The sequence below is a fragment of the Stylophora pistillata genome, chromosome 6, assembly GCF_964205215.1.
Source record: "Stylophora pistillata chromosome 6, jaStyPist1.2, whole genome shotgun sequence".
Classification (NCBI taxonomy): domain Eukaryota; kingdom Metazoa; phylum Cnidaria; class Anthozoa; order Scleractinia; family Pocilloporidae; genus Stylophora; species Stylophora pistillata.
The window spans coordinates 19,675,204-19,692,987 of record NC_142524.1 but is presented as its reverse complement, the minus strand read 5'-3'; the positions used below and the strand labels follow the sequence as shown (position 1 = coordinate 19,692,987).

The 17,784-nt window shown below is 38.5% G+C and overlaps 2 protein-coding genes across 3 annotated transcripts; both read left to right on the top strand.

Annotated features, from left to right (window-relative positions):
* Positions 1-797: 797 nt before the first annotated feature.
* On the top strand, positions 798-7,809 carry LOC111330547 (uncharacterized). Of its 2 annotated transcripts, none has more exons than XM_088725188.1 (6): positions 798-1,186; positions 4,160-4,452; positions 4,802-4,916; positions 5,970-6,006; positions 6,297-6,423; positions 6,745-7,809. In XM_088725188.1, the coding sequence occupies exons 2-6, from the start codon at positions 4,273-4,275 to the stop codon at positions 7,270-7,272; spliced, it is 987 nt and encodes a 328-aa protein (XP_088581314.1). In that variant the 5' UTR covers positions 798-1,186; positions 4,160-4,272; the 3' UTR covers positions 7,273-7,809. The 2 variants fall into 2 exon arrangements, with proteins under 2 accessions (XP_088581314.1, XP_022791151.2); XM_022935416.2 differs by lacking the exon at positions 798-1,186 and adding an exon at positions 1,207-2,446.
* Positions 7,810-9,942: 2,133 nt separating this feature from the next.
* LOC111330558 (uncharacterized) lies at positions 9,943-15,604 on the top strand. Its single transcript, XM_022935430.2, has 6 exons — positions 9,943-10,119; positions 12,023-12,315; positions 12,711-12,825; positions 13,315-13,351; positions 13,652-13,778; positions 14,652-15,604. The coding sequence occupies exons 1-6, from the start codon at positions 10,044-10,046 to the stop codon at positions 15,177-15,179; spliced, it is 1,176 nt and encodes a 391-aa protein (XP_022791165.2). The 5' UTR covers positions 9,943-10,043; the 3' UTR covers positions 15,180-15,604.
* Positions 15,605-17,784: the final 2,180 nt, after the last annotated feature.

The window sequence follows — 17,784 nt, the reverse complement described above, 5'->3', positions numbered from 1 at the left end:
GCATAGGAATGCTCGGCAGGCTTCGTAGAAGCCTTACTAGAGAGAGTGCAAATGTAGTGTATTGTAGTCTAATTAGGCCAATTTTAGAATACTGTGTATGTGTGTGGGGCTGTTGCGGGGAAGGTCGCAAACAAGACCTTGAAGCCCTCCAAAACCGGGCTGCTAGGATAGTGGCTAGAACTGTGCGCAGCAAGCAGGCAATGGACGTTCTGAAATGGCCCACTTTGGAGGAGCGCCGACGTAAATCTGTCTTTAAACTCATTAAGAAATGCCTGCAAGGTCAATGTCCCCAGTATTTTAAACAATATTTTAAACGTAATAATACAATCCATGCGCGTGCTACTAGACAAAGCAACCTCTTACATCCGCCTGCTGTGAGAACTGAGATTGCAAAAAGATCCTTCTATTATTATGGTTGCACTCTTTTTAACGAATTATCTTAATGATATTTCGTGTTATACATCTTTTAATCTTTTACTTGTAAATAGCTCTCTATTTATATTATTACCTGTTTTAGTGTAATGTTTTAATGTTGTTGCTCAGGGCTCCCATTGATAACAGACAGCTTTTTGCGTCTGAAGGGGCTACCCTGAGCCTTATAAATTAATAAAGGTTTTCACTTCACTACAATAAGCGCGCACCGCACTTTCGGCCCTCCTGACATTGTTCACAAAGATGAATGTTCAGATAAAAGGTTCGGCTAAATCGAAAATGGCTTCGAACGCAGTTTTGTTAAAACAACTGCTAAACTTTTCTGAAATAACCGGCCCATTGACAAACGAAAAATTACAGTCAATAGGCCATTTTACAGTTGTGTACTTAGTTGCCAAGCCTTTGATTCAGAGTGAGGCTAAAGATGACCTTGTTGTGATAGAGACCTGTATCTAGTTAGCATGATAACAAAGTGATTTACATTTGAAAGGCAGCAAGGTTTGTATCATAACAAGGTCATCTCTAGCCTCACTCCCATTCAAAGGCTTGGCAACCAAGCACACAACTGTAAAATGGACTATTGATTTAAGAATGCGTTTTTATACCACGGCTTTTGGGAATGTTAACCAATTGATTTCCTTTCTTCTGGTTGATCATCGTAGGTGACATATGCTCCTTAGAATATTGATAACGATCAGAAGACTGCGACTAGTTCAAGTCAATAATGAATTCAGTGATTTGTCTTGAAAGGCAGGTGAGATTACTTCAAATCATCTTTTCCGAACTATAAGTTGGCACTTGAAATAGAATGATATATATGACGGATGTCTAACCGTCGGGCTATCGGTTGGTCATCATACTTTCGTAAAGTCAGCTGGAAATTGTTTTTGTTATTATCGCGAAACAAGTAATGGCAATCATGCACTCAGATTGATTTTGTAGCTAAACGGCACTTACACTATCCTCGACTCGCCATAAATTCAATGCGATAAATGAAACGCACATCCTTAATATTTGATTATTACTTGCTATTTCTAATTGCTGATGCAGAAAAGTCAAGAAATATCTACCTTTGCGATTGATTACGACTTTAAAACAGAACTGAATAAACATTTGTTTTTGTAGCCTTGTCAAACTTTCAATATCGACTTATTACACCGTGAACGTTAAATACGTATGATGCACGATCCTCGCAGTAGATAGCGCTATTTATGCAATAGCGAAAATCAGACCTGAAAAAAATCAGGCCTGTACGGGACTCGAACCACTGACCTCTGCGATACTAGTGCAGCGCTCTACCAATTGAGCTAACAAGCCAATTGGGAGAAGGCCGTTAATCAACTTAAAGACAAATCGGAACACTTTTCTCCACGTTTGTACATGTAACTTTATTTAGGTACGCATACAAAGCCATTTGGTAAGTTTATTTTTCTTGTTTCGCATTTATTAACTGAACGACGAGTTAGTGACTTGGGACTGTTCTATGAGACATCAAAAAATAACAAGTAATAACATTCAAAGGCATCGAAACTTTGCATAGCACCTACAAACTAATTATCTTTCTTTAATAATACTCCGATTTTGGGCAAACTAGGTGACATCTGTGTGGTGTCGTCTCCCAGTATAAGACAACTCTTTGTTTAATCGACTAATTACTTCCTGACTTTTATCTATTTGCCCAGCCCCCCTGTTGTTCCAATCAGATGGAAACAGGAAGTCCTTTGTGCCATGCATCAGATGAATCCCATAATGAGGCAGTCCTTTGCTTTAAATAGTCAGCTATCGTTTCGGTATTGAGCTTTAGCAAGCTCAACCATACGTTAAGAATACCACTTTGTTGCCAATATTATTATCGAAGAGCACACTACTTGAAAATGATCTTCACGGTTAAAAAGGGGCGGTTTAAAAGTTAAGATTCACCGTACGCGTTAATCCGTCATGTCTGCTGATTTCAAGCGCCACGTCGTTCTGGTATTCCTCTTAACAATCTTCACTGTAGCCCAATTTGTTGCTGGTAAGTATTATCATTTATTTTCAGCTAGTCAAGGTGTCTCAGTAAGGGGATTCATTGCGCTACCTGCAACAAATCTCGAAGTGTAGGTGGACATGCCAAAAAATATGATGAACCCAAATACTCAACAATTAATTTTTTCTCTGCTTCTGTAAGATGTACCTGATTAAAATTACAGTTTGGTTCATTGTTTAACCCTATTTACATATGAAAGGTGATCAGCATACCGTTTTGTTTAGGCATAAAGACTTTTTTATTGAGATGCAGTCGGTTGAAGAAAAGTGAGAGTTTAGATTTTATACATTCAATGTTGAAATAAATGAATAATGCTACAAGTTAAAATAAAAAGGTATGTGGGAGGATTTTTGCCTCAGTCCACGCATTTCCACTGCGCACCTGCTAAACCTAACTGAACTCCTTAATTTTTATGAAGTGCACCATCCATCATCTCCTTACAAGACGATTTATAATAGTCGGCATTCTCGTTCTCGCGTGAAGGCTAACACGGAGTAAAATAACTAATCGTTCTAAACCTTTAGAGTGGACTTCTTTTTGATGTGAAATTAACAGCTTGGATTTCCTTTTCTTTTTACGTCAACTTTTGCACGAGTTGGAAATTCGCCCTCACTGCTTGCTGTTCACGCAATAAAAAAATGCAAACTTGTCGGGTGTTTCAAGTGAGTGTGCAAACGGTACAAAGCGCTGTCTGAAATGTTCTTGAACAAATCTCTTATGATTTATTATGGACTACATTTTACTTAGACAATTTTCACTTAAAAAAAGTACTAGCCTTTCAACCATTCAATGTTGAGTGACAGAGAAATTATTGGTGTATATTAAAAATTAAATAGATAAAATGGTCAAATAGGAGCCGGATATTTTTATAAATCAAATGATGGCTCGCAAAAACTGTTCCGCTGAGAAAATTTATCGTGAGCGTACTATGGTACATTGCTCGCACGGTGCTCGATTAATTAACAAATGAAATACCTCGCATGGCAGCGAAGCGTTTATCGTACTTGCTCTTTGGAAGGACACAAATGGAAAATGACAATAAGAAGAAAGTACGGTAAAAGATCAACATAATGTTCGGAATTGCTTGACAATTTCAAACAAATATCGTACACTTTTAACTGAGTTTGAAAGACATTTACGGTTCCGAAAGTCAGTGATATTGATGCAAGATTTCTGATTGCTGCGCAACAAGTAAACTGTGTCCAGCTGCCGGGCATTTAGCCAGAACCTTACGTGTGTCGTGAATATGCGTAGATTTAATCATTTATGTATTTAACAGAGCAGTCGAAAGAACACTTCGCCTTTATGGTTGTTATTAAAGAAGAGCTAAAAGGAGATATCCCTCTTTCGTCCAATTCGACGACAAATACTAGATAGTTGTGTCTCGGAATTGAAACAAATTTATGTCATCAGAAGTCGCTCAGGACATAAACTTTTTCAAAACGAAAATATTTTCGGACACTCGTGAAGTTTTATACAAAGGCCAGATTTTAAAATATTTTATACCTGGGTGCTACCAAACTAACCAGTCTGCGATATATCTTCTTTTCATCTTTGAGGGCACCGAACCGACTCAAAAGCTTCCATCACTAACAACTTGGGCTAGGATGGCCAGATGATTGAGTCCAGCAAAATTGAACCTAGCAAAGAGTAATTTGTGATTCATCGACTAAAATTCTATATCCCGTTCATCTTTTCCAGAGATAAAAGCTATAGAAGGACATCGGTTCCCTTCTGACAAGACATTCAAACAGCGCCTGTTTTCAAAAGATGAACGTCATTATCTGAACGTAAATCGAGTTGGAATATTCACTATGTACAACTTGTTAGATTGCCTATTTGCATGTGTAAGAAATACTTTTTGCCTCTCAATAAACATGGCCGCCTCCAAAGAAGCATATGGAAAGCTTTGGTGTGAATTGTTGTCTTCTGATAAGTACAGAGACGCTGAGAACTACAAGGAAAACACGAGTGCGCATCATTTGTCCATTCTGGTAAGGACTTTTACAAAGAGGAGTTTCATTGCAATTCGACCGTTTACAGATATAACGTTTTTTATTGATTTTCGTAAAATCATAAGCACAAAGGCCACCCAGAACGAAGGACAAGACCTCAAAGCCGATAAGAACTCAGACTTGAGACTAAAGACTACGCACGGATGACTGGGTCCAAATATTGTTTTTAGTTTGCATCTGATCGTTGACAGAGTAGTGCGGGTCTTTTGGACCGATCACTGGGCAAAGCAAATCTAGTGCAATCTGGGGTTAATATCAGCACTCTTCTAGATGTATCTAAAAACAGACGCACCAGTGTTAATATCAGTTATTATTTTTCTTGTTTTAGTCTCCTTGTTCTCATTCGCCATGTCAAAACGGAGGAACCTGCATCCCGATTTACAAATACACGTCTTACCAATGTCTCTGTGAACCAGGTTTTATGGGAGAGTTTTGCGAGAAAGGTAATATGGGATTATTCATCGCGATATTCAGTAACCCTCGCTCTAAAACCTTGTTGTGAAAAAAATTTTCTTTCTTCACAACGCAATTCTCCTAATTTTTCTGTGCCCTGCTTACTCTTTAGTTAAGATGTCTCTGATTTTTCCAAGGTCCATACTTGATGGATGATGACCCGTGACTGATGATAATGACCTGTGCTATAGATATCTTATTAGACATTTTGTTGTGTAGTATCTATCGATGAGTATTTTTACGAGTTGTGCCGTATCTTGACGAGCCCGTAAGGCTCGTCAAAATACAAATAACGAGTAAAATACTCACCGATACCACACAAAAAAACGTCTAATAAGTTATTTGTTACCCAACACGCCAAACTGTTATTTCAGTGCAGGCGAATTTCGCCGATATTTATTTACGGGTAGTGCGTGACAGAAGTCTGCGAAGCGGAACGGAATTGGCGCGTTGTTGTGTTGCTGTTTCTATTTTCTTCAATAGATGAAGAAATTTCTTGGTCGTCCAGCTGTTGTTCTTCGTTCGATTCATCTAATAAACTTGGATCTATATTTTCCAGCCATTCCGACTCTTCATCGTCAGGAATATGATTCAAATTGTCCGCCAGTTTTCGTAACTTCAATCCAGTTCTTCGCTTGCGCGATGCGAGAAAGCCTGTCTAACCGGTTCTCTGGAGTACAAATACCGCGAGATAATTTGTACTCGTCTATGGCGTTATTTGTACTCTACGGAGTGTAGTTCGATAATAAATGTAGTTATTTGTTAAATAAAGGTGATAAATTTATTTTCAGTTAACCAAGTGATGAATAATCACTCAAAAATAAATGATTAATGCGAAAAGATTCGCCCGAAAAAAGGACACTTCTTTATTTCATTGTCGCTATTTCATTTTAGGATTGAAAAGCTGAAAAATGTCCTGCCCATAAATCTGAGCAGAACCAATATACAACATGGTTTCACTGCAAGGACATTAGGCTTTAGATCTTGAGCGTAAGGAAAACATTGAAAATAAATAAAGAAAACACTTTTTTTCTATCTCCCAGCTATTACGTCTTGCAAAGAGCTCTATGACTTTAATAGGTAAGTAAAAAGCTATACTAAGAGTATCAACGTAGCACGATCCCCTGAAGCGCATATTAACAATTTCAAAAGGATTGATGTCCATGCGCCTACCCTCCCATCGCCCGCCACCTTTGGGGTTGTCCTAAATGAGAACGGCTGGAAAGATTGGCAGAAGGGAGAAGGGAGATGGCCCATACTTGTTTTAGATTAGAAAGTAGACCTACCAATACATATTCTCATACTGGGACTTGGATTATCATAAGAACTCTTATGCAGTTAGCTTTCTCTCTTTGATCCCTTGTAAATAGGTTTAATGTCAGTGAACTTGTTACCCTCCGCCTGGACTCTAAATCAGTCACCATTCTCTGCCACATGGGAGATTTTGGATGCGGAAATGGAGGATGGACGCCGGTCATGAAGATTGACGGCAAAAAGGTAAGATTTTCTGGTGAGGTACGCATTCAAGTAGTTTCCGCCAATCAAGACATGTTTGGCTGACTCGGGCAAGGAAAATCCACAAGTACTAATTTTAAAATGCGGGAATCTTTTTTGAAGATATGGTGTCCCATGTTAGTGGCTCTGGATAAGCGCGCGATCGACAATTTACAGCTGATACAAACAAATGATTCTCATACAGTTGTCACTTTGTTTGAATACCATGGGTTTCATTTATATCCAAAAACCGGTTAAGCTTGAGCGAACGATCGTTACGCGAAATAGAACATTTATGAATATGAAATTATTTTGTTTTAACAGAGCACCTTTCATTACAACAGCCCTTACTGGAGCAATAAAATTGAATACAACCTTCCCGGTGGGGAGTCTGGCTTTGATTCACAGGAGACAAAGTTATCGTCCTATTGGAACACATCTTTCTCCAAGATCTGTCTCGTTATGAAGATTGGACAACACCTCGGGTTCACTGTCATTAACAAGCAGGCCGACTCTCTGTACTCACTGATCGCTGACGGTCAATACCGCGCCATCTCATTGGGTCGAGAAACGTGGAAGAATCTGATTGGTTCAGATGCCTCCTTGCAGTTAAATTGTAACAGGGAAGGATTCAACACTGCTGATGTTAACCCCATCGACGTTTTCCATTCTGAAGCAAGAATTGGCATCGTTGCTAACCAGGAGAATGACTGCAAAAGCTGTGACTCCAGGATTGGATTCGGTACAGGAGGATATTTTGATGACGCCGTGACGTGTGGTAACGTGGCAAAAATAGAAGGAGATAATGGAGACAGGCATACCCCTGCAATGGGGTACATCCTGGTGCAATAATACCAATACTCTCAAAAGGAAAGCAGCTCTAAGAGTTAGAAACTTTATAAAAGAGTACCTCCCCGTCGGACTTTTCTAATGAAAAAGAGGCTCTCTCTTGATTAAGTTTTAAAAAGCTGTGAGTGAGGAGCAGGCATTAAATGGTCATCTATGCTGATCCAGATGTTAACAGTTTCGTAAATAAATGTTCGTTGACCAGCAACCGTGTTTTAAAAAAGATGGTTTTATGAGGTATTACGCTCGTAGGTTACACGGTGGATGGTGGATGTGAAATTTCTTGATTAAACATTTAGAAGCAAGGTTATTTACGCACTACTATTCCAAAACCGAGTCTCGCAGATATTGAGCTGGCGCAGAAGGGGAGTGAAATGATTGTATCTGGAATTTGTAAAAATTTGCAGAAAAGCTGTGCAGTCACTGAAAACACCTCATTCGATTTTAAAACTCCCTTTCATTATATGATTATTGATAGTTTGCTATATGTTAAAATACGAAAATTTTCTAAATTGCCTAATAAAATACATTCGATAAAGAGAATTCCTCCCGAATCACAAGCATAATTTAAACAGTTTTCAAAATGAGTGGAAGTGATGTGTGTTGCTTTATTGTTCAAATCAAACAAAAAAGCACTGAGAGGGAAAAAGGGATTGACAGGGAAGAATTTAATCCCTTGTGTTGTTTTGGAAATATGCACATACAAACATGTCTTTCAACAGAAAAATCCCCCTGAAAAACGAAATGCGAAAATTGCGAGCAAAGCAGAAACTAAAATCTGGGATCTTTTGTGTTTTGGAGTTCGAAATTCCGGAATACAGCTCCTGGATCCATCTGTATTGTATTGTATTGTCTTTCACCAGTATTTAACGGTTACTTATAGTGGAGTCACTTAAAAAAATTTTTTTTAAACGTTTTTTATATCACCCCTACTCTGTGGAATTTAGCAGTCAACCTGTATTGTGCGGTCACAATTCGGCATGGGTGACTGCGTAATACAGGTTTGACTATACGCTAATACTAAAACGGGCCGATTTCACAAGACATCACAGCGGCCATAGCGGTATTTCGAGGTATTCCAAAACAATTAAATAGTGGCTTCAAGTAAATCATGTGGGATCTAGACGCTTTTGTTATGTAAACACTTTCTTTTTTCCCTCTAAACTTGCCTACTGAAACACATTTTCAAAAACGTGGATTCCAGACTCATTCTTCAACGGGATGCTGGATTGTGGATTCCAAAGCCCAGTCTTCTAAAGCCAAGTCTTCTATATTCCAGAAGTAAGAATTTCCTGGATTCCGGAATCCGCATTACCTTTTATGGGGCAACCGTGAGCAAGTTTAGTGCTCTACAAACTATCCAAGTGCCAAAAACATCAACCGATTGCTTTATAACTTAGCGGGTAAAACTTGTACACGAAGAAAGTTGTATTTATCAGTACTTTTAGCATTTATAAACATCTCCAAATGATATTTACACATCTAAAGAGGAATCCAAACGTCACAAAGCCTGACATGGAGTAAGCAGGCTCAGTTTTCTTTCTTTCCAACCATAAATCTTATTGCTCTTAGGAATGAAACATTTTTCACTGCTAAGCTAAATTTGTTGCTTGAAAGAACTACATGCGCCTCATGTTTTAGGAATCGAGTGCTATCAAACCATAATTTTTTTCTTTTTCCTGCTTCTTCTTATTTTTCATGTTGAGCGTTAAAGGATCAATATACAAACGGCCGTGCGTACATAGATATGACTTTACAACGCCATATTGGCTCATAAGGAATAGCCCATTCCCTAATTACCCTTGGACTCGTTTTGAAAATGAGGCCAAGGGTAATTCGGAAATGGGCTATTAGGAAGGACTTGCGTGCGCGCTATATGTTATAAGGTCTATAAGGGAGAATAGACTAAACAAGATCGAGTTGAAAATATGAAACTTAAGTATACGGGCTAAATTAAATTTTAGAGCCGCAACTTGACTTCGAGTGATTAATTAAACAACAAAGAATCGAAATTCGGATGCATTAAAATTTGCCTAAATTGTTAAACTGCAACCTGTCCCTCATATCTCTTTAAATTGTGGCGACGCACTCTATTCTTTCAAGGCATTACGCTTTGATAAACAATCTGCCTAAATGCATTAAAATTTGCCTAAATTTTTAAACTGCAGTCAGTTACTCATATCTCTTTAAGTTGTGGCGACGTACTCTATTCTTTCAAGGCACTACGCTTTGATAAACATTCTTCCTAAAAATGGAGCAGCAACTTGCCTTCGAGCGATTAATTAAACAACAAACAATCGAAATTCGGATGCATTAAAATTTGCACAAAATTGTTAAACTGCAGTCTGTCCCTCATATCTCTTTAAATTGTGGCGAAGCACTCTATTCATTCAAAGTATTACACTTTGATAAATATTCTCCAGAATGCGCTTTACAAAACTATCAGATCTGTCCAAAAAACACCCATAAGTTGGCTGCAAAATATAATTCCCCCATCTTCATTTGTCTTTAAGAAAATTTGAATGATTCTCACTCTATATTATCATTAACACAGCAAAAAGGGGTTTTGTGTTTTTCAACTAATTAACTAATTTCGGCGTTTTCTGGCCGTTATCAACTAGAAGTTAATTTTACCACCGAATTGTACAACGTTTTTTTCATCAATGATAACAGCTTTGTTAATCCTTTTGGGCAAATTTTCTTTTTAGAAATGACTTAGATGCGGCTCTAAAAGCACATGTAAAGCTGAACGTAACCCGGTGCTTTGGCCATCCGTCATGTCTGCTGATTTCAAGCTTCATCTCATTTTCTTTCTCTTGTTTTCGATATTCACCGCAGCTAACTGTCCTTCTGGTAAATATTTTGTTTTTTATCTGTCTCATTCTAATTTTTCTTCGATTTGATCCACTTCAATTATTATACCAATATCCCTTCTGTAAGGTAGGCTGTAGATGATGCGGGCTGTTCAACACGAAAGAATGAAAAACGCAAATTCACAATCAACAGTATTTTTTACATCTGAACAGTTTTCCCAAAATCTCATGACGAAGGATAATGATATCCAAAAATATTACACCTTCAATTGATGAGATATCGTTTAGATAATTATCAGTTTTCCATCTTCATACACGGGTTGACTGTGAAGTAAATTCAAATTTTCTGTAATCTTACATCATTCACAAACTACAAAAAGTTCATAAGAAAATCTACAATGCATGGTGGGAAGAATATTTCTAAGTTACATTTCCACGCACATTCTTGGAGCACCTGTTTGAACCAAACCTTATTTCGATTCCGTTTTGCATGGTTTTCTGAAATTTTTAATTTTAATTCCATTCTCGCTTTTATTTGTTTTTAACTTCGTCCGATTCTTTCTTATTCTCATTTTTTTCTTTAAAGAAGGTACAATATTTCACCATAATTCTTATTCATTCATCAAAACACGCCATTATTACAATGAAGCGTAGTAGAATGTGCGAGGAAATAGTTAAGCATAAGAGTTTACTGCTTGGCTCGAGCATGCATAGCGCGAACAAGCGTGATTTTCAAAAAGGCTCACATGGGTTGAAAAAATTTCTTTGCACGTATGATAATAGTGCGATGTATTTATAAATTAATGGTACTCGAGTTGCAGTGAGAGTGCTCTTTTGGCTTGAATGAGAAAAGCACGGAATACTTGCTTTTCAGAAAGATTGAAAACATACAGACGTACGTGTTGGGTGAAAGTGCGTGAAGTTTTGAATGGTGATTCAGTTGCTCAATTTTATTTCAGCTTTTATCTTGAACTAACTAATAGCGAAAGTGCTTTGCGTTCTAAATCTCTAATTTATACTGGATTTTAACCCCTACCCAACTGCGCTGACACAAATTTTCCCTCCGTCACCTGATAAGTAAGTAGTTACTTACCAGGTTGCTAGCAAAAACTTCTTTACCCTTCCACCGAAGCATCTTGTACTTGTCATTTATGATATAATGCTGTAAGTTCATAAGAAAAAGGTATGTGTCGAGGACTTTTGCCTCAGTCCACGCATTTCCATCGCACACCCGCTTAAACCTAACTGAACTCGTTAATTTTTAGGAAGAGCAGTATCATCTCTTTGTGAAATTTACAGTATCAGTCTCACTCTGGTTCTCGTGTTTAAGCCAACTAGGATAACACACCAAACTTTTTAAATCTTTGAAGTACATTTTTACGCAAGTAAAATTAACAGCTTGCATTTCCTTTTAATTTTTGTCCAATTTTACTCAAGTTGGAATTCGCCCTTAGGCCTGCTGTTCACGCAATAAAATATAAATTTGTCGGATGTTTCAAGTGTGTTTACAAACGAAGAAAACAATGTCTAGACATGTTCCTTAACAGATCTCTTCCGATTTACTACGAACTACATTTAACTTAGACAGTTTTTCGCTGAAAATGGTATAATCCTTTCATCTATTCAGTGTTGATCATGAGTGACAGAGAAAGTATTGGTGTATATTAAAATGAAAAGGTTAAAAGGATCAAATATAAGCCGGATGTTTTGTGAATCAAATGGTGGTTCGCAAAAACTGTTTCGCTGAGAAAATTTGTCGTTAGGGTACTATGGTGCATTACTCGCACGATTTTTTTGCACTTTTAGGGCTACGAACTGACTAAAAAGCTTACATCACTAGCCTGGGTTGGGTGGCAAGACGATTAAGTCCAGCAAAGTTGAACTAGCAAAGAGTAATTTGTGATTCATCGACTGAAATTGTTTATCCCGTTGATCTCTTCCAGAGATAAACGCAATGGAAGGACCTTGGTTGCCTTCTGACAGGAGATTTAAACAGCGTCTGTTTTCAAAAGATGAACTCCATTATCTGAACGTAACTCGAATTGGAATATTAACTTTGTTCAACCCTTTAGATTGCCTATTTGCATGTGTAAGAAATACTTTATGCCTCTCGGTAAACATGGCCGCCCCCAAAGAAGGAGATGGAAAGCTTTGGTGTGAATTGTTGTCTTCTGATAAGTACAAAGACGCCGAGAACTACAACGAAAACATGAGTTCACATCACTTCTCTACTCTGGTGAGGACTTCTACAAAATGACATTTCAATAGAATATGAGCACTTCAAGAAAACTGCCTTAAGAGCGGGAAACGCGGATTAAAGAGTCCAAATTGGCTTTAGTTTTCTTCCAATCATGGGAGGGTAGTTGGGATCTTTTTGACCAATCACTGGGAAAGCAAAACTGTTGCGATCTGGGATTACCCTCAGCACTCTTCTAGAATTCTAGAGTGTACCTAAAGAGAAACGCACTTGAAAACTCTAGGGAGCGATTGAACAAGTTATTTTACTCTAAGTTTTTGCAGTACTGCTCCCCAGCTTAACCATCTAAAAAAAGAGACATCGGCTTCATTTATCAAACTACTGTTCAAACATTTACCGGTATTGATAACAAATATGTTCTTTCTTTATCTTAGTCTCCTTGCTCTTCTTCGCTATGTCAAAACGGAGGAACATGCGTCCCAAATTACAAATACACTTCTTACAAATGTGTCTGTGAAGCAGGTTTCATGGGAGAGTTTTGCGAGAAAGGTATATGGGATTATTCCACGAGCTAATCAGTCACACCGTTCTTCAAAAACTTGTTCTAGAGAAAATGTTTCTTCCATAATCACGTGATCCTCCTATTTTCCTGTGCCCTGTCCGCTCTTTAGTTTAGATGTCTCTGGTTTGTCCCAAGTCCCAACTTTATAGATGATAACCCGCTCCATATGTGTAGCTATTCCTTAAATTAAACTTACAGTATTTATTTTGAGTCAACCAAGTGATGAATAATCCCTCCGAAACGGTAGTGATTAAAGTAAAAATATTCGCCTGAAGAAGTATAATTCTGTTTTATTTTTATTTTCTTAGACGAGCTCTCATTACTTTTCCGCTATTTCATTTTAAGAATTAAAAAGCTGGTAAATTTCCCGCCCGTAAATGTGGGCACCAATGATACACAACACGCGTCGAACTGCAAGGACACTGGGCTTTATAATGGACAATAGGTGAGAGAAACACTTCTTTTTTATCTCCTAGCTATTACGTCCTGCAAGGAGCTCTATGACTTCAATAGGTAAGTTACAAGCTATACTAGGAGTATTAACATAGTATGAACCCCTTTAGCGTAAATTGATAATTAAAAATGAAATTATATCCATGTACCTAACCCCCCCCCCCCCGCCCCCGTCCTTCGCCACCTCCCTTCAGGGTAGATCTGATTCATTTCTTCGAATAGTAAGAAGTGAAAGAAGAGAGAAGGCTTATCCTTATGGAAAAAATATTTAGGTTAAAAAACAGACATATATTTCTGATGCTGGGACTAGGATAATCATAAAAACCCATTAACTTCTTGTCATTGATCCCTTGTAAATAGGCCCAATGTCAGTGAACTTGTTACCCTCCGCCTGGAGTTTAAACCAGTCTCCGTTCTCTGTCACATGGGAGATTTTGGATGCGGAAATGGAGGATGGACGCCGGTCATGAAGATTGACGGCACCAAGGTAAGATTAGTGTTCGTTTAACTGGTCAATAGGCCTCAAAACCAGGAGAGAAGCCTGTTTATTGAGAAAAATACGCCGCTTTATTGTCCAATTGTGCTTCGTTGAGTACAAATAACGCCCAAAACGAGTACAAATATCTCGTGGCATTTGTACTCCAGAGAACCGGTTAGACAGATTTTCTCGCATCGTGAAAGCGACAAAATGGATTGGAGTTATACGAAAAAACATGGCGGGCAATTTAAATATTTTTGACGACGAAGAATCGGAGTAGCTGTCGAGTATTGATCAAGTTTATTAGATATATCGAACGAAGAAAAGCAGTTAGACGACAGTGAAATTTAATCATTTATTGAAGAAAATGGAAACGGTCCGCTTCGCATACTCCTGTCACGCACTCCTGGTAAATAAATATCCGCGAAATTCGCCCGCACTGAAATAAGAATTTGGCGTGTTGGATAGTAAGTCTCTTATTAAACGTTTTGTTCTGTAGTATCGCTGAGTATTTTTACTCGTTGTTGTTTATTGACACGCCCTAGCGGCACTACACCACAAAATGTTTGATAAGATATATGTACTGGTGAGGTACGCATTCAAGTGGTTTCCACCAATCAAGAAATGTTTGCCTGAATCGGGTTTGGAAATTGAATAAGTGCCAATTGTAAAATGCCGAAATCTTTCTTGATGAAATGGTCTTCCATGCCAGTGGCTCTGGATAAGTGCATGTGGTCAATATTTTAAATAGATCGGGTAGAGCTAATAGAAACAAAAGATTCCCTTCCAACTGCAACTGTGTTTGAATACCATGGATTTGATTTAAATCCGAAAATCGGCTAAACTGAGTGAAAGATCTCAAAACTTATTTTGTCTTAACAGAACACCTTTCATTACAACAAGACTTACTGGAGTAACAAAATTGAATACAACCTTCCTGGAGGGGAGTCTGGCTTTGATTCACAGGAAACAAAGTTACCGACCTACTGGAATACATCTTTCGCCATGATTTGCCTCGGTATGAAGATTGGACAACACGTCAGGTTCACTGTCATTAACACGCAGGCCGACTCTTTGTACTCACTGATCGCTGACGGTCAATACCGCGCCACATCATTAGGTCGAGAAACGTGGAAGGATCTGATTGGTTCAGATGCCTCCTTGCAGTTAAATTGTAATAAGGAAGGATTCAATACTGGTAATATTCACCGTTATAGCAAACACCATTCTAACGCAAGAATTGGCATCGTTGCTAACAAGGAGGATAACTGCAAAAGCTGTGACTCCAGGATTGGGTTTGGTACAGGGGGGTATCATGAAGACGCTGTGACGTGTGGTAACGTGGCAGAAATAGATGGAGATAATGGAGACAGGCGTACCCCAGCCATGGGGTACATACTGGTGCAATAATACCTGTACTCTCAAAAGGAAGCAGCTCAAACAGATAGATAATTTATTCAATAGAAACTCCTCATGGGGCTTTCTAGTCACTATTTACATGCGACTTAAATTAAGATATATTAAAATGAACTAACTGATTAGAAGAAACTGTATCTTAAGTAAGTATTTAAAAAACTTTGAGCGTGGAGCAGGCTCGTCTTCTAAGCTGATCTAGATGTTAACAATTCCGTAAGTAAATGCTCTTTGACCAGCAGCCGTGTTAAACTGTGGTATTTATAGGTTCCACTGTACTTACCGTTAGGGGTTCTGCCAAACAGAAATACATTTTCTTTAGTTATCTCATAGTATATGACTGTAGAGGTCATATGGAATGTATACTCTGAAGCCCTCGTGTAATGCTAAGCTGTTTGAAATATGATATTCTAGTTCTAAAACCTCCGCAGCGGAAGAAACAAATGTCTAACCGTGCCTGCAGTGTTCTACACCGAAGCTTGACATGCGAACACGCGCGCTTCATCATTTTCTACTTGAATTTCCTAATGCATATGAATGGTGTTTTAAAAGTTACGCTCACAATCGCGCGTGCATATTACCTTCTCCGTTTCCCTAGCTAGTTTGAGTCCGCAATGCAGTTGACCGCCATGCTCGAAGTAGCACCTTGTACGGGCATACCCTAACAAAGATTGGTTTCGACCAAATTTTTTCGGCTTGAGGGGTAGACTATGAGGATCTCCTCTTTTTTGGCGAAGTCCGTGGCGGGAGTCAAAAAATAAAAGCAGTGGAAAAAAATTGCTGTAAGCGCGCCATGGGGAACTCCTGAAGTGACGCCGATGCACCACAAGAGCTCCACGAGTGGGGCGCTCGAAAAGTAGGGACTGCGAACTCAGCCCGAGAATTTGACCTTGCACGGCTAAGTGGTTTTAAGGTGTCAAATTTTAACTCCAATTAGGCGTAGCCAATGACGATCGTTTTCTTAATAACCAGTCAGTCTTCTTGTCATCGCAACACACGGGTGTTCATAGAAAATTAAACCATTTCTAATTAAACTGGAAATCTGAAAAAGGTTGACTCTCACAGACAGATTCCCAAGAAGATAATAAGGTTGGGCAGGCCGGTCAAGGAACCATCTCGAGACGACTTTAGCTGTGTATGTGCTTTAAATTTTTCTTCAGAGATAGCATTCAAGCAGTCTTTTCTGATAACTGAACTGCTTGAACGCCAATTTTGCTGAGTTTGCCGACTTGTTCCATCGCGATGCTGTTAAGCGGTGAAATTACAAGGACACGCGCTATAGAGATTTTAGTGAAACAAAACACTTTTCCGAAGTCGGTTAGCAAAATTGATAGAACTTCTTTGCCAGCAGTAAGAGCTTCCGGCACCTCAGACTGCTTTAATTTCAGTCTACAAACTGTAATACATTCCGTAAAAGTTAGGCCGTTTCTTTTTCCTTTCACTATAGTTAAATATGATTTGATATATTCTGCATGTGTAGAAGTAATCGTTTTCAAGGACAAACGCAAGCACTGTTTTTTAGCATGTAATTTGAGACCGGTTTTCGAGAAGATCAAATTCGTTGTACTTCATAGTTTGAAGCCTTTCAAAGCTTTGTATGGCGACTTTAATCCTTCTTCAACAGTTCTAACCAAACGTGCTTGAACGCGCTCCAACGGTAAAAATGTTTTATGCATTTCAGTTAAGGTGGCTCGTACCGGTTTTCATCCTTTTGATGGTTTGTAACTTTGAAAGAATACAACAGAAAGACTGACCAAGGCCAGTTGAACACTTTTACGGGTTGAATTATATAGTCATTAGTTATCCAAAAATAGGTGTCATTTCGTCCCTAGCAGTTTCCATGGCAACGCTTTCATAGGCTTATTCAGACACATTTTTTAGCTGGTGGCTTAAAATATTCGAAAACTAACCCGGTGACCCCATGATTTTTTTCAGTGATTGCTTTTGGCACTTGAAAAAGAAAATGCACAGATTTTTAAAAAATTCTATGGAGCGAAATTTCAGAAAATCTAGAATAAAGGCAATTTTCAGACATCGCAAATTTCCTTCCGTAGAATTTTCTATTTTTTTTTCTGATGATTCCTTTCGACGTTATTATCATATTGGAACAATAAAAAGAAGGGGTCACCGGACTTGTTTGCATGCAATAGCTTTCGTGAGTTTAGCAATTTCCACGCGCGTTCTCGCGCGTTTAGAAATCTGGATTCTAAAAGATCGACATTTGCTCATGATCTGTTATAGCTACCGCTAGCAATTGCGCGTGCTCGCGCGCGCGCTTACGATCTCATGTTTACAGACGTTTACTGCTAAGAAAATCATTAAACAGCTGTCGAAGACAGCCTCCCGCGCTCATCTTAAAAATCCTGCACATGACTTCTGGCTATATCATATTATTTTCCTTTAAGTTTCAAAGTCTTCTTTCACTTCAGATAGATTATCCTTCACTTAAGTTCTTCTTTTTTCGCCGTCGCAAGATTTCATATCGGCTGAATATTTCTTTTAACTGTGAAGTGATGCAACCTTTACTTCTCCGAAAATTGTCTTCTTTATCTTAGTTTCTATCTCCTGCATTCACAGTGGCCGCTCAACACATCAAATACAA

Excerpts from the sequence above, each read along its gene's own strand:
- LOC111330547 (XM_022935416.2), top strand. The coding sequence starts at position 2,371 with ATGTCTGCTGATTTCAAGCGCCACGTCGTTCTGGTATTCCTCTTAACA. Across the intron at positions 2,447-4,159 it reads TGTAGCCCAATTTGTTGCTG|AGATAAAAGCTATAGAAGGA; the intron begins GTAAGTATTATC and ends CATCTTTTCCAG. Across the intron at positions 4,917-5,969 it reads GGGAGAGTTTTGCGAGAAAG|CTATTACGTCTTGCAAAGAG; the intron begins GTAATATGGGAT and ends TCTATCTCCCAG.
- LOC111330558 (XM_022935430.2), top strand. The coding sequence starts at position 10,044 with ATGTCTGCTGATTTCAAGCTTCATCTCATTTTCTTTCTCTTGTTTTCG. Across the intron at positions 13,352-13,651 it reads GAGCTCTATGACTTCAATAG|GCCCAATGTCAGTGAACTTG; the intron begins GTAAGTTACAAG and ends CCTTGTAAATAG. Across the intron at positions 13,779-14,651 it reads TGAAGATTGACGGCACCAAG|AACACCTTTCATTACAACAA; the intron begins GTAAGATTAGTG and ends TTGTCTTAACAG.